The 14,834-nt window shown below is 38.2% G+C and overlaps 1 protein-coding gene across 1 annotated transcript; it reads left to right on the forward strand.

Annotated features, from left to right (window-relative positions):
* The first annotated feature begins 1,697 nt into the window (after positions 1-1,697).
* On the forward strand, positions 1,698-12,545 carry LOC149138175 (endo-1,4-beta-xylanase 5-like). Its single transcript, XM_089449330.1, has 8 exons — positions 1,698-1,848; positions 1,952-1,989; positions 2,137-2,359; positions 2,753-2,949; positions 3,025-3,123; positions 4,757-4,903; positions 11,484-12,119; positions 12,201-12,545. The coding sequence occupies exons 1-8, from the start codon at positions 1,764-1,766 to the stop codon at positions 12,543-12,545; spliced, it is 1,770 nt and encodes a 589-aa protein (XP_089305456.1). The 5' UTR covers positions 1,698-1,763.
* Positions 12,546-14,834: the final 2,289 nt, after the last annotated feature.

Consider the following 14,834-nt stretch of genomic DNA (forward strand, 5'->3'; position numbering starts at 1 on the left):
ACGCAAGCTGTCTTTTAAATTCGAACAAAGATGCCATCCCTAACATTTTAATCTTAGACTGGCGCATATCAACCCAATTTCCAGTATGTTTTTAGGAATTTTTTTATTTTAAACGTAGATATCAAAGCATTGATCCATTTGAAATGATTTCTTTCATTGCATTTTAATGGGAAGATTTCGATTCATGTCCGGTTGATACTCGGACACCCCATTAAAACTGTTATGAATGGCACTTACCTATTTCGCCGGAGCAGGAATCGAACCCGATCAACAGATGCATTTTCATTTCAAGTCTCCAATTTAAATTTTAAACAACCAAATACAATGAATTGAACCTATTTGCCAAGCTGAGAATGGAGCTCGATAATAAGATTCCCTTGTCACATTCAAATCACAAGATTCCCTTTCCTATCAGATTCAAATCACGGCGGATAATTTTTTTCCATCCCAGCCTGTAGCTTTCACGTCGAACTCACATTCAAAATCATTCATGTGATATTTCGACTTGAAATGGAGATACAACAGGGAAATCGTAATGGAATCACGGGCACACTGGCAATCTTTGTAAAAGTGCGCGAAAAATTGTAACAATTGTTCAAAATGAAATCGATAGCTTCTTGTCTTCTTCTACCGTCCACAGTCCTGGGCCCTTTAATCCCGATCGCAATTCATAATCGGTGACCTCCGGTTGGCACATAATCAGTGATGAGGCCTTTAAAAGTTGTGTGCTCAAGCAAAAAAATAATGGCGAAAAATGCAAAAGCTGTTATGATTCCGTTGTTCTTGAGCGCCCAGGCGAGCACGACAGCCACCAGGGAAATTTGCAATGTGGAGACTGTTGCTTATTCTGGTTGTGATGTCCCTTATTCTATCCACGGGAGCCGACAGGAAGGGCGAATTGAAGAGATGATCTTCCGGGAACTGCCCCTCCTCCGCCATCAGGCTGCGGCCAGCATTGCTATTTGGAGCTAATGAATTTGGGATCAGACATGCAGATACATTGCAAATTTTCACAATGAATGCAGATAAATTCAAATTGATCCACTGTTCGGCGCCCACCCAATTCGTCCCGCCCATCCAATTCGTCTGACATTGGAGGCCCTGCAGGTCACGTCGGTATTTTCCGGTGGAGGCTGGAGTCCTTTCCCAGCTGGAGAGCTGTCCCGTTACATGCCATGCATGTATGGTGAATTTGCTAGGCGATTGCTGGCCGACTTGAGTTCCCATCATAGTACCGCATTGAATACCCAATAACATAGGAAATATTGCTGGCCAACTCTGAAGTACCAGACGGATAAGATGCCCCTGTTTTAACGGAAAGCTTTATAATTTGAGATTCACAGCTTTTATGAAAATATTATACACCACAATGACAAAAGCTTAGTCTACATATTTTGTTTTCTTCTCCGTTTTTGCTTTAATTTTTATATAGAAGCTTTTATTTTCTTCTACGGTTTTGCTTTTATTTTTATAGAAATTTAACGATACAAGTTGGTAATATTGTTTTGTAGTTTGATATTTACTTTTATTTTTATAGAAATTTAACGATACAATTGGGTGATATTGTTTTTTTAGTTTGATATTTATCTATAGTATAAAAATAGATTGAGAATTTTAAAAATCTTCCATGGATTACAATCTATTTATATAAGTTTCCACATTATTTCCAGGGAAGCACAACCCTCCTAGTAAAATTGTATATATGTGCGTTACATTTGCAATGATAATTATTGTTTCTCATATTTACCAGACCTTCATGGTGTATGGTTATGGATAGCGGCTATCTCAAATCACTGGTGGCGAGTTTGGTGCTTTTCGTGGTGCCACAACTGGGAGCTTCAGCCAGCGGTATGGACTATTCAGCGGTTTGGTGTTTGATATTTAATGTTTGAGTTGAGGATTTATGCTGGTGCCATACTGCTGAGATATTGTCTGTGTGTATTGCTTTCAGATGGCGGCGTTCAGTATGATCATTTCGCCACCACAGAGGTGAGAGGCCAAAGTGATTGTGAAATTAAGAGTGAAGAAGTTATTTCTGCAATAGGATTAGATTAATACAGTAGAATATTCTGTGTATTCTTATTTCTGAGAAAAATCTGTGGTTTGATATTTGTTGGATATATATATATGTTGCAGTGCCTGCAAAAGCCACCTTCACCTTCATACGGAGGAGGAATTATCGTGAATCCCGATATAAACAATGGGGTCCAGGGGTGGACTCCTTTTGGAAACACCACGCTGGAAGTACGATCGGCCCCGGACGGGAATAATTATCTGGTCGCTGAGGGAAGGAAAAACAGCTACGATGCTCCCTCGCAGAACCTCAATCTGACCCAAGGAATGATGTATACTCTCGCAGGTATTTTTATTAGCTGCCATGAATCATATCAATATTATTGTAAGTAGCATCAAAATAGAATTTATAGTTCTTAAAAACCACACCTACTAATTACGGAATCATGATAAACTCTAACTAAACTTAATTACAATACTCAAATACTGAAGTAATTACTATTTCCAGCATTAATCATTGAAGTAATTTACTATTTCCAACTTTAATCATTAAACTTTTCATTCCTGGGTCAAATTTATAAGATATACCCTAGTGAAGTTCAACCAAACTTTGGCATAAAATTCTCAGGCATTGTAACATTTAATTTCAGCTTGGGATTCAATTTGAATGGTTGAAATAGCCTTTAGCCAATGTAACGGGACTAGATTGGGTAATAACGAGGTGGGATATTTGGGTCAGCGTGGTTGCAGATCTCGGGAATAAATACGAAGAGTGCAGTTGTGAAGGCCACGGTTGCTACTAATTACAGCAACGGCGGAGCCGGAACTGACTACAACTGCGCCGGGACTGTTCTTGCACGCGCTGGTTGCTGGTCTCTTCTCAAAGGAGGCCTTACCTTAGATTCCTCTCCCTCTTCCGCCATGTTATACTTTGAGGTACCTTGACATTTAAGGCTAGTACCCAATTCCATTTATTTTTTGCAATGTTGTCTAATATCGCCTGTCTTCCAGAGCAACGATACGGAAATAGAGATCTGGTTGGATAGTGTATCGTTACAGCCGTTTAGTCCAGAGCAATGGCAAGCACACCAAGAAGCCAATATCCAACAGGTATTACATTACCCTGGGATTCCAATTATTAACATTAAAATTTATTCAAAATGCACTCTCTGGGAGTAACAGTGCAAGATAATTCCTTTACAAATGACCATTTAATAGTTGGTTTTGTTCGCAAGAATCCACAATCCGCATACATTGAGGTTTGACAAGTCATTCTAAAATGAAATCTTTTAATGCCATTATGAATCATTCTCAAATGGAACCTCCTTTGGAATTATTATTTTACTAAAATTAAATGGAATCTTTTTATGAAATTTCAAAAACTAAAAATTAATCTTTTCAATTTTCTCTTTTCGTTTTCAACTCGCTTATTGCTCAACAATGCTGGCTAAAATTTGTAATCAAAATGGTCGAAATTGAGTTTCAGTTTGTATTATATGAATATAATTTAAATCAAAATTGAGTTGGTATTATATTTTGTATTATATGAATATAATTCAACTCAAAATTGAGTTTGAATTATATACTGAAGGTGATATCTAAATTGCAGTTTTAATATTGATTGTTTGACAGTTTTTTTCTATCACATTTTTGAAATATTTGGAAATCTGCAATCAAGATACATAGAGATTAATTTTTTGTGTTCATCAAATTTTTTAGATATTCAGATATTTTTAATCAAGATACACACTAGGCAACATCTAAAATTAGACAATATTCAGAAATTTTTAATCAAGTTACATATTAGGCAATATCTAAAATTAGACATGTCTATTTTGCTCCAAAATATATAGAAATATAAATTAATTATCAATAATTATTAAGTAGATGTTAGAGATTTAACCTCCACTGAATAATCTAAAATATTCTTAATAATAATTACAAATTAAAAGTTAAAATTAGTTTAAGATAATATAAATAAATTTATAACTTAGTTTAAGATAATATAAATAAATTTATAAGTGTTTGGACATATAGTATTAATAACCCTTGGTATAAAACTTATTTATAAACCACTAATCTTCATAATAAAAAGTAAATTGTATATATTTAATTCACTTTTTAATTCTTTTTATAAATAATAATAATATAAAATAAAATTATAATTCAATTATTTTTTTCATATATTAAAATATTTTAATGTATATTCATATTTACCACCTATATAAATGTTAACTTTAACTTGTAAAATGTAAATAAAATGAAATAAATGTTTATCATTTACCATATTTTATATAACTTTAACTTCTGAGATAAAATGAAATAAATGGTTATCATTTACCATATTTTATATAACTTTAACTTCTGATATAAAATGAAATAAATGGTTATCATTTACCATATTTTATACAACTTTAACTTGTGAATTTAAATGAAATGAAATAAATGTTTATCATATTTGCTCATCGTTAAATTTTTTATGTTTTTAATTTTTTTTAATGTCTGTACCTGTACCTGTTTTTTTTATCATATTATTTATGACATCACATTTGATATAAATTTAACTTTCACATTATTTTGCACTGGGCTAAAAAAAGTGGAAATCTTGGCCCATCATCCTCCATCTCAACATTCTGTGAACATTACAATGATTTTTTCTGAACTTCATCTACAATATAAAGATTGCTGGGTTGTTAATTTTTGAGTTTGGTGTGTTGTTAATTGAGATGGGTACATATTACAGAGTCGCAAGGGACATTTCATCGTGCACGCTGTCAACAGTACAGGGCATCCATTGAAAGGAGCCAAACTATTCATCAAGCAAACCAAGAGGGACATTCCCATAGGATGCGCGATAGCGAACACAATACTGAACAATAGTGTTTATCAGGTGTGTTGAAATCTAATTTCAACGCAGACGTTCTCACCCAAAACCGCCAGAAACCGTTCACCAATCCCGCCTGAAAATTCTCGGGCCACTTTCAGGCAAAGGTATCTTCCGTACACAAGGGCCCGAGAAAATTTAGATTTGACGCGTGGCTGTCCCCATACGTCACCATTTCAGATTTCTCGGGTGCTATTGTTCAGTTATGTAATGCCTCCCGATATCCACTCGAGCTGTCCGATCTAATCCTTCACTCTTCGCCGTTCATCAACCAAAGCTGCATACGAGGTGCATTTAATACTTGCGTGGCTTAAAATTTTTTTGAGTCTGACCGCCACTCCTGTCTGCAAAGAAATTAAGTGAAACTCTTCCAAATCGTAGAAAGTAGGTAGAAGTTTTTAAAGTTTTTTTTACGGCACGTAAAGAATTTATTTATGTTTATTGTATGTTTTGATACATATGTTTGTTTTGTATTAAGTTTTTAATATAACGAGTCAAACACATATGCTCGTGAGTTGTTCATTGTAGGAAACACACAGCAGTGTGTAGAAAAACAGGAACAGGGGTGTGGGTAATTTTTTTTGAAGTAATGTAATGAAGTTTTTTTTTGCACAGCAGTGCATAAAGACAAAGGGAGGAGCGCATTTGTTTTGTAAGGATGTATGTAAATTTTTATTACAGCAGTAAAGTGTTTTTCACAGCAGTGAATGTAAAAAGGGTTTTATAGCAGTAAACCCAGCTCAGTGAATTCTCAGGTGAAAACAGAGTCTTGGTTGAATGTTGTTTTTGGTAAATCCCTCTCAGTAAAAGAGGATGAATATGTATCAGTGTTTTTGTTTTAATCAATAGAAATGTTTGTATGGTGGTGAAATACTCTGTTCTTCAGCCAAATTTTTTTTTAAGCTTCCCTGTGCAAGAAGATCCTGGAGTGAAGGAAACAGAGCACTGTCTCTGTGTGTGTGGAGTTTTAGTTTTTATGTGTTTTTGGGATTTTCTCATTAAAATCCCCAACAGTGGTATCAGAGCAGGATCAGGCTCTTTAAAGAAGTTAAAGAAGCTGAAGGGAGAAGGTTGTTGCTGCAACAAAACTTCTCAGGCAGTTAGAAGACTCAGACAGCGAAGGATTCAGGTATTCTTCAAAGCTTTCTTGTTTGTTACTGTTGAAACAGTCAGTGTTTAAACACACAGTTAAGGATTCAGAGGCATAGTTGAGGATACAAGGAATGGCCAGCACCAGCACTGGTATGGGTATGTTTAACACCCAGCTCCCACAGTTTAATGGGAAAAACTATGATTATTGGTCAATAACTATGAAAGCCTTGTTTGCTTCCCAAGATTTATGGGAAATAGTTGAAGATGGTTTTGAAGAACCAGCAGATGAAAATGAGTTTAATAGATTAACTCCAGGAGAGAAGGATCTGCTGAAGAGCAATAGGAAGAAGGATTCAAAAGCCCGTGTGTTGTTGTATCTAGCAGTAGACCAGAGTGTGTTTCCAAGGTTAGCAGCAGCTAAGACATCCAATGAAGCATGGGAAACCCTTAAGACAGCCTATCAAGGCATGGAGAGAGTGAAGACAACAAAACTACAATTGCTGAGAAAGGATTTTGAGAACTTGAACATGAAGGAGTCAGATAACATTGACTCATTCTTCACTCATGTGATTGGTGTAATCACACAAATGAGAACTCATGGAGAAACCATTGAAGATAGAAGGATTGTGGAGAAAATATTGAGGGTCTTACCCTCAAGGTTTGATGCCATAGTCACCACCATTGAAGAGACAAAGGATCTCTCAAACTATTCAGTTGATGAGCTACATGCATCACTGATAACACATGAGCAGAGGTTGAGTAGGAATGAAAACTCATCTCTTGAGCAAGCCTTCAAGACCCAGATGTCCTTTGGAAGAGGAAGAGGTCAAGGCAGAGGAAACAAGAGAGGAAGAGGCAGAAGCCAGAACAGAGGTGGAAGGAACAGCCCAGCAAATGCACAAGGAAGAGGCAGCAATCCAAATCAGAACCAAGGCCAAGGCAGCAGCCAACAAGGAGGACAACATCATGCTCAAGGACAAAGGTATGAAAAATCCAATGTCCAATGCTATTATTGTAAAAAATATGGGCATTATGCCAGTGAATGTAGGAAGAAGCAGCATGATATGAGTAATAGACAAAATGCAAATGTCACTAGAGAAAACAGCAGTCAAAACAATGTGTTGTTAGCCTGTAACATGGCTGAAACAAACAGTGAGGACATTTGGTTTTTAGACTCAGGTTGCAGCAACCATATGACAGGAAACATAGCCTTCTTTTCTGCCCTAGATGAAAATGTGAAATCAGAAGTCACATTAGGAACTGACAGCAAAGTCTCTGTTATGGGAAAAGGGGAGGTAAAAATATTTACAAAGCAAGGAGAAAGGAAAACCATAGCAGATGTCTACTATGTCCCTGGAATGAGATGTAACCTCTTGAGTATTGGACAGCTTGTCCATAAGGGGTACAATGTTTTCTTTAAAAATGATGTATGCACCATCATGGATATAGCACCCAGCAAACGATGCATTGCTGAAGTGAAGATGACAAGGAACAGGATGTTCCCTCTCAGGATAAGGGCAGATTTGAAAAACAAAGGAGAAATTGCAGCAGTCACCCAAGAGGCTTTCCAAAGCGTGCCGAAGGATGAAAATTGGTTGTGGCACTTGAGATTTGGGCATCTCAATTTTGGAGGTCTAAATTTGTTGAGTAGGAAAGGAATGGTAAGAGGATTACCATTGATAGAGAAACCGGACAGCCTATGTGAAGGCTGCATTTTGGGGAAACAACATAGAGAAAGTTTTCCATCAGGTAAAAGCATAAGGGCAAAGGCACCCTTAGAGATCATCCACTCAGATTTATGTGGACCAATGCAAGCTCCATCATTAGCAGGCAGCCAATATTTCCTAACATTCATAGATGACTTTACAAGAAAAACTTGGGTATATTTTCTTAAAAACAAAAGTGAAGTGTTTGAGAAATTCCAAAATTTCAAGGCATTTGTGGAAAACCAAAGCGGGCTGCACATAAAAGTTTTGAGAACTGATAGAGGAGGTGAGTATATCTCCAAGGAATTCCTAAGATTTTGTAGAGAAAATGGTATACATAAACAGTTTACAGCAAGGTACACCCCATAGAAAAATGGAGTTGCTGAAAGGAAGAACAGGACCATCATGGATATGGCGAGGAGCATGCTAAAGGCAAAGCATTTGCCAAATGACTATTGGGCTGAAGCTGTAAATTGTGCTGTGTATATTTTGAACAGGTGTCCTACAAAAGCAGTGATGAACAAAGTGCCAGAAGAGGCATGGAGTGGGAGAAAGCAAGGAGTCACCCACATGAGAGTTTTTGGATGTGTGGCCTATGCACACATTCCATATCAGCTGAGGAGGAAGTTGGACAGCAAAGGGGAGAAATGTCTTTTCATTGGATACAGTGAGGAATCCAAAACCTACAGGCTGTATATCCCATCCACCAAGAAGTTTTTCGTCAGCAGAGATGTTCAATTCATTGAAGAGGAAGCTTGGGATGGAAGCATAGAGAAAACAGTGAATGTCAAAAACTGTTTGTCTCATGATGAGGATGATGAGGAGGTGGCTGAAATGCATCCCCAAACAGCAGCGCCAGCACAAGGACAGCAAGGGACACCATTGAGGATAAATGAGAGTGCTTCTCCAAGCACACCACAAGGAGGAAATTCAAGTGCATCTTCAAGCACTTGCACACCAAGTGAACGAGGTAAGAAGTTTAGAAATCTAAGAGACATTTATGATGAAGGAATGAATTCCTTATTTGCCTTGTATTGTCATGTTGATGATCCTATTCATTTCGAGGATGCCATTAAAGATAAGAAATGGATAGAAGCTATGGATGAGGAGATGAATGCCATAGAGGGAAACAAAACATGGGATTTGGTTGAGCTACCAAAAGGCAAAGAAGTCATTGGAGTCAAATGGGTCTACAAGACCAAAAGCAATGCTGAAGGCAAGATAGAAAGGCACAAGGCAAGGCTGGTTGTCAAAGGGTACAAACAGCAGTATGGGAGAGATTATGAGGAGACTTTCGCACCGGTCGCAAGAATGGAAACCGTGAGAGCAGTGCTGTCCATAGCAGCACAAAACAAATGGAAAGTCTACCAAATGGACGTGAAGTCAGCATTCCTAAATGGAGTGTTAAAAGAAGAGGTGTACATTGAACAGCCTCTCGGCTATGAGAAGAAAGGTGAAGAGCACAAAGTGTGCAAATTGAAGAAAGCTCTTTATGGGCTGAAGCAAGCGCCAAGAGCATGGTACAGCAGGATAGATTCTTATCTATTGGATAATGAATTCGACAAGTGTGAAGGAGAACCCACTGTCTACATCAAAGAAAAAGATGGTAAAATTTTGATTGTTGTCTTATATGTTGATGATGTTATTTTCACAGGTAATGATGATCAGCTCATTGAGAATTTTAAATCAGTCATGAAGGAAGAATTTGAAATGACTGACATGGGTTTCTTGAGATACTTCTTAGGCATAGAAGTAGATCAAAATGAAAAAGGAATTTTTATCTCACAAGCTAGATATGTAAATCAAGTATTGAGCAGATTTAACATGCAAGAGTGCAAGGCAGCGATCACTCCCACAGTAATGGGATTAAAACTCAGCAGAGAGGACAGCAGCAAGGATTTTGATCCTAGTTTGTACAAGAGTATTGTTGGCAGCCTTATTTATTTAACAGCTACTAGGCCTGACATTATGTATGCTGTTAGTTTGATTTCCAGATTTATGGAGAGGCCAAAGGAGGCACATTGGCAGGAAGCAAAAAGAATTTTGAGGTATGTGAAAGGTACCAAAATGTTTGGCATATTATATAGTGTCTCAAAAAGTTCAGATTTGGTTGGATACACTGACAGTGATTGGGCTGGAAGTGTAGATGATCGGAAAAGCACTTCCGGTTATGTTTTTCATATGGGTTCAGGAGCCATTTCATGGGCTTCTAAGAAGCAGTCCATTGTAGCATTGTCTATAGCAAAGGCTGAATATGTGACAGCTACAGCAGCAGCATGTCAAGCAGTTTGGATGAGAAGGATGTTGAGGAGCTTAGGCCAAGAGCAGGCAAAAGCGACAGTGATCTTTTGTGACAATAGCTCAGCTATTGCATTGTCAAAGAATTCAGTGTTTCATAAGAGAACGAAACACATTGATACAAGGTTCCACTACATCAGAGAATTGGTGAACAATGGAGAAATTGTCTTAGAACATTGCAGGACTCAAGAACAGGTTGCAGACATCTTGACAAAGCCACTGGATCAGAAAAGCTTTGAATTTTTGAGAAAGTGTCTAGGTATGACCGAATGCCCAACTATTGAAATTAAAGGGGAGTGTTGAAATCTAATTTCAACGCAGACGTTCTCACCCAAAACCGCCAGAAACCGTTCACCAATCCCGCCTGAGAATTCTCGGGCCACTTTCAGGCAAAGGTATCTTCCGTACACAAGGGCCCGAGAAAATTTAGAGTTGACGCGTGGCTGTCCCCATACGTCACCATTTCAGATTTCTCGGGTGCTATTGTTCAGTTATGTAATTCCTCCCGATATCCACTCCAGCCGTCCGATCTAATCCTTCACTCTCCGCCGTTCATCAACCAAAGCTGCATACGAGTTGCATTTAATACTTGCGTGGATTAAAAAAATTTTGAGTCTGACCGCCACTCCCGTCTGCAAAGAAATTAAGTGAAACTCTTCCAAATCGTAGAAAGTAGGTAGAAGTTTTTAAAGTTTTTTTTACGGCACGTAAAGAATTTATTTATGTTTATTGTATGTTTTGATACATATGTTTGTTTTGTATTAAGTTTTTAATATAACGAGTCAAACACATATGCTTGTGAGTTGTTCATTGTATGAGCAAGGAAACACACAGAAGTGTGTAGAAAAACAGGAACAGGGGTGTGGGTAATTTTTTTTGAAGTAATGTAATGAAGTTTTTTTTTGCACAGCAGTGCATAAAGACAGAGGGAGGAGCGCATTTGTTTTGTAAGGATGTATGTAAATTTTTATTACAACAGTAAAGTGTTTTTCACAGCAGTGAATGTAAAAACGGTTTTACAGCAATAAACCCAGCTCAGTGAATTCTCAGGTGAAAACAGAGTCTTGGTTGAATGTTGTTTTTGGTAAATCCCTTTCAGTAAAAGAGGATGAATATGTATCAGTGTTTTTGTTTTAATCAATAGAAATGTTTTTATGGTGGTGAAATACTCTGTTCTTCAGTCAAATTTTTTTTTAAGCTTCCCTGTGCAAGAAGATCCTGGAGTGAAGGAAACAGAGCACTGTCTCTGTGTGTGTGGAGTTTTAGTTTTTATGTGTTTTTGGGATTTTCTCATTAAAATCCCCAACAAGGTGGACTTAATCACTGAATTTACCCAGTTTTTCGCTTTTTATTTCATCTCGATTGAAGCCATTTTGATTTCAGAAATTATCCTTTTAACCCTTCATGTTTGGCTGAATTCTTTTTCCTCTTGAAGCTATTATAATCTGATTTCAGAAATGGTCTCCTAAGCTACTATAATCTGATTTCAGAAATGGTTTCTTGAACGTTTCAACGTAGCAACATTTTTGAACGAGCTAAAATGGTATAGCACGGAGCCTGAGCAAGGGCAAGAGAATTACAGAAACGCAGATGCCATGGTTAGCTTCTGCAAAGCAAACAATATAAAGATGCGGGGGCACAATATAGTGTGGGAGGATCCAAAATATGTCATGCAGTGGGTAAAGAATCTGAATGCCCAACAACTCCAAGAGGCAGTGGACAATCGAGTCCATTCAGTAGTGGGAAGGTACAAGGGCCAATTCATCCAATGGGATGTCAGCAACGAGATGCTTCATTTTTCATTCTTTGAGGACAAGTTGGGGCCCAATGCCTCTGCAAATATCTTCCAACTGGCTCAGCAATTAGATCCCTCCACTCCAATGTTCATGAACGACTACAATACAATCGAAACCTGCAGTGACATGGCCTCCATACCAGATGCATATGTGCAGAAGCTGCATGACATTAGCCGGCCAGGGCTGATTGAAGGAATTGGATTGGAATCCCATTTTTCAAAGCCTAACTTACCATTAATGAGATCTGTATTGGACAAATTGGGGTCTTTGGGTCTGCCAACCTGGCTAACAGAGGTCGATATTGACAACGACGTGAATCAAACTACACAGGTAAGCAAGCTTTCTGGTCCATAATTTCCCTTTTCAAAAAATCAAAACCTCCATGAATTTCATGTTTAATGTTTGGAACAGGCCGAGTATTTGGAACAAGTACTGCGCGAAGGATTTTCTCACCCTACTGTGGGAGGCATAGTCATTTGGTCGGCATGGCCGCCTCCCAGTGGATGTGACAGGATGTGTCTCATTGACAATAATTTCAATAATTTGCCTCCAGGCAATACGGTGGACAAATTGTTAAAAGAATGGCAAAGCAGAGGCATTAGTGGTTTTAATGATCATGAGAGCGGGACCTTCAATTTTTCAGGATTTTACGGCGAGTACACCGTCACTGTAAAGCATCCCCACATTACTGGTACTAATTCTTTCAAGATTTCAAGGACATCTGAACAACCACAACACATTAGCATTGTTGTGTAATTATCAATGAAAAGATTGTAACCTGCAGATACTAACAATGATATAAATATAAAGAATTAAATATATCCAAGTAGTAGAAAAACGTAGTTGAGATGGGGATTCAACGACCCCGAGTTAAGATCTCATGATGGCTGTACGTTACACTCGGAGCTCAACAACCCCGAGTTAAAATGGAGATATGATATGTGTGTATGGAAGACTACCACTGAAATATGTCTATGGAGGTGTGTGTCTATGGAGGAGAACCCCTGCAATATAAATTACCTTTTCAATGCTGCCTTCTGGTTGTGCTCGCTACTGGCCTGCCTGGACTGAATGGCTGGAGCGCCCCTGCAATATAAATTACCTTTTTCAATGTTGCCTTCTTGTTGAGCTCGCTACTAGGCTGGACTGAATGGCCATACGTTATAGAACCACATTCTACTTCGATGTCTCAGGTTTGGAATACAGGTGATCGGCATTCATTATAAATACATGATTTGGGTACGCATCAATTTACAAACTAATAATATCTCTGGTTTAAAAATATCTTTACACAACGTAATAAAGATCATTATCTGCCCTTGTTCTGGAGTTGGCACTTTATCTGCTTCATGTTCTCATTCTATGGATTCATCTACCTTTTTTAAAATGAAAGCAGTTGATTTTTTCTGTGGAAATAATAAAATTGATTGATTTTTGTTAAGATTTAAACTTTTTTATTATTATTATTAATTATGATTAGTGTTTCAAAATGGCCATAAATTTACGTGTACAACCTTGGCCTTCATCACTGCACTGTTAGTATTTGTTCCCCATATCTGTATCGATGCTCATCAATTATAGTGTGTAATTTGTTTCTCGAGACATTTTCAAATATGTTGAATATGTTTAGTAAATCACAGTTATGATAGCTATATGGATTTATTAGGAATGACAGATACATGATTGAAGACAAATAAAATACAGGTATTGTAAATGTGTTAGAAAACTTGCACAGATGAATCTAGCTAGTAAAGGTTGAACACACAACTTTGCAGAGCAAAAACACTAAAAGAAAATCGAAAGAACAAAAGAATGGTTCATTAGAAAATAGGTTACAATGCTCATGATATGACATTACTGGGTGAAGATCCCAAGGTAATGCACCATAGTGGTGATCAATGAGAAGACTCAACACCTACAACAAGTTTCGGAGATAACTAGCCAGTTTCGGAGTGAAAGAAGGAGCAAATCAGGGAGTAAATCATGCAGAAGAAGTAACCAGTTGCGAAGTGAAAGAATGAGCAAATTAGGGAGTAAATCATGCAGAAGAACTAAGCAGTTGTGGAGTTAAAGAATGAGCAAATCAAGGAGTAAAGCATGCAAAAAGAATCTTGCATGTAGTCCCATGCTCTAACTAAGAGTCTGCATGTAAGTGTGTAGTAGTTCCAACACCCCCCCTGAACACCACTATGGTGAAAAATAGAACATGGGCCCTGGAAACTAAAGGCCAAAGGTCACCCAAAATACAGTGCAACTTGTACTAAAATTGAGGAAAGAGGGAAAACCTCATGGGAAAAACCCCCCATGAAAATACAATGTAATCAAAAGAAAAGTGGAAGAAAAGATAGTTGCTAAGCAACTGTGTCCTTCACTCCAAGACGATCGCGCAAAGAGTGAAACTTCTGCTCAGTGAATGTCTTGGTGAAAATGTCTACAGTCTGTTCTGCTGAGGGACAAAACTGCAAATCAATGACCCGATCATGTACTAAGTCTCTGATGTAGTGCATATGGATCTCTATATGCTTCGTCCGTTGCCGTTGTACTAGATCCCTACAAAATTTGAGAGTGCTCTGGTTGTCACACCAAATAACAATGGGTTGGTGGAACTGGATGCCCAACTCAGTGAGAAAGTGTTGTAGCCACAGAGCCTGAATGGTGATGTTGACTACTCCTCTGTACTCGGCCTCGGATGAAGAGAGAGCAATAGCAGCTTGTCACACCAGATAACAATGGGTTGGTGGAACTGGACGACCAACTCAATGAGGAAGTGTTGTAGCCACATAGCCTGAATGGTGATGTTGACTACTCCTCTGTACTCGGCCTCGGCTGAAGAGAGAGCAATAGCAGCTTGCTTCTTGCTCGACCAATAGATAGGGCCAGACCCTAGACTGAGTGAATATCCGGAGGTGGACTTGCGATCAATGTTGTCGCTCGCCCAATCAGAATTAGTGAAGCCAAGGAGATTCAATGCAGTGTCGGCTGCATAGTGAATCCCGAAGGTGATGGTGCCTTGCACATATCAGAGGATGCGCTTGGCAGCATTCC

Source organism: Pinus tabuliformis, chromosome X (genome assembly GCF_031772625.1).
Source record: "Pinus tabuliformis cultivar Carrire ecotype Pingquan chromosome X, CPIR1, whole genome shotgun sequence".
NCBI lineage: Eukaryota > Viridiplantae > Streptophyta > Pinopsida > Pinales > Pinaceae > Pinus > Pinus tabuliformis.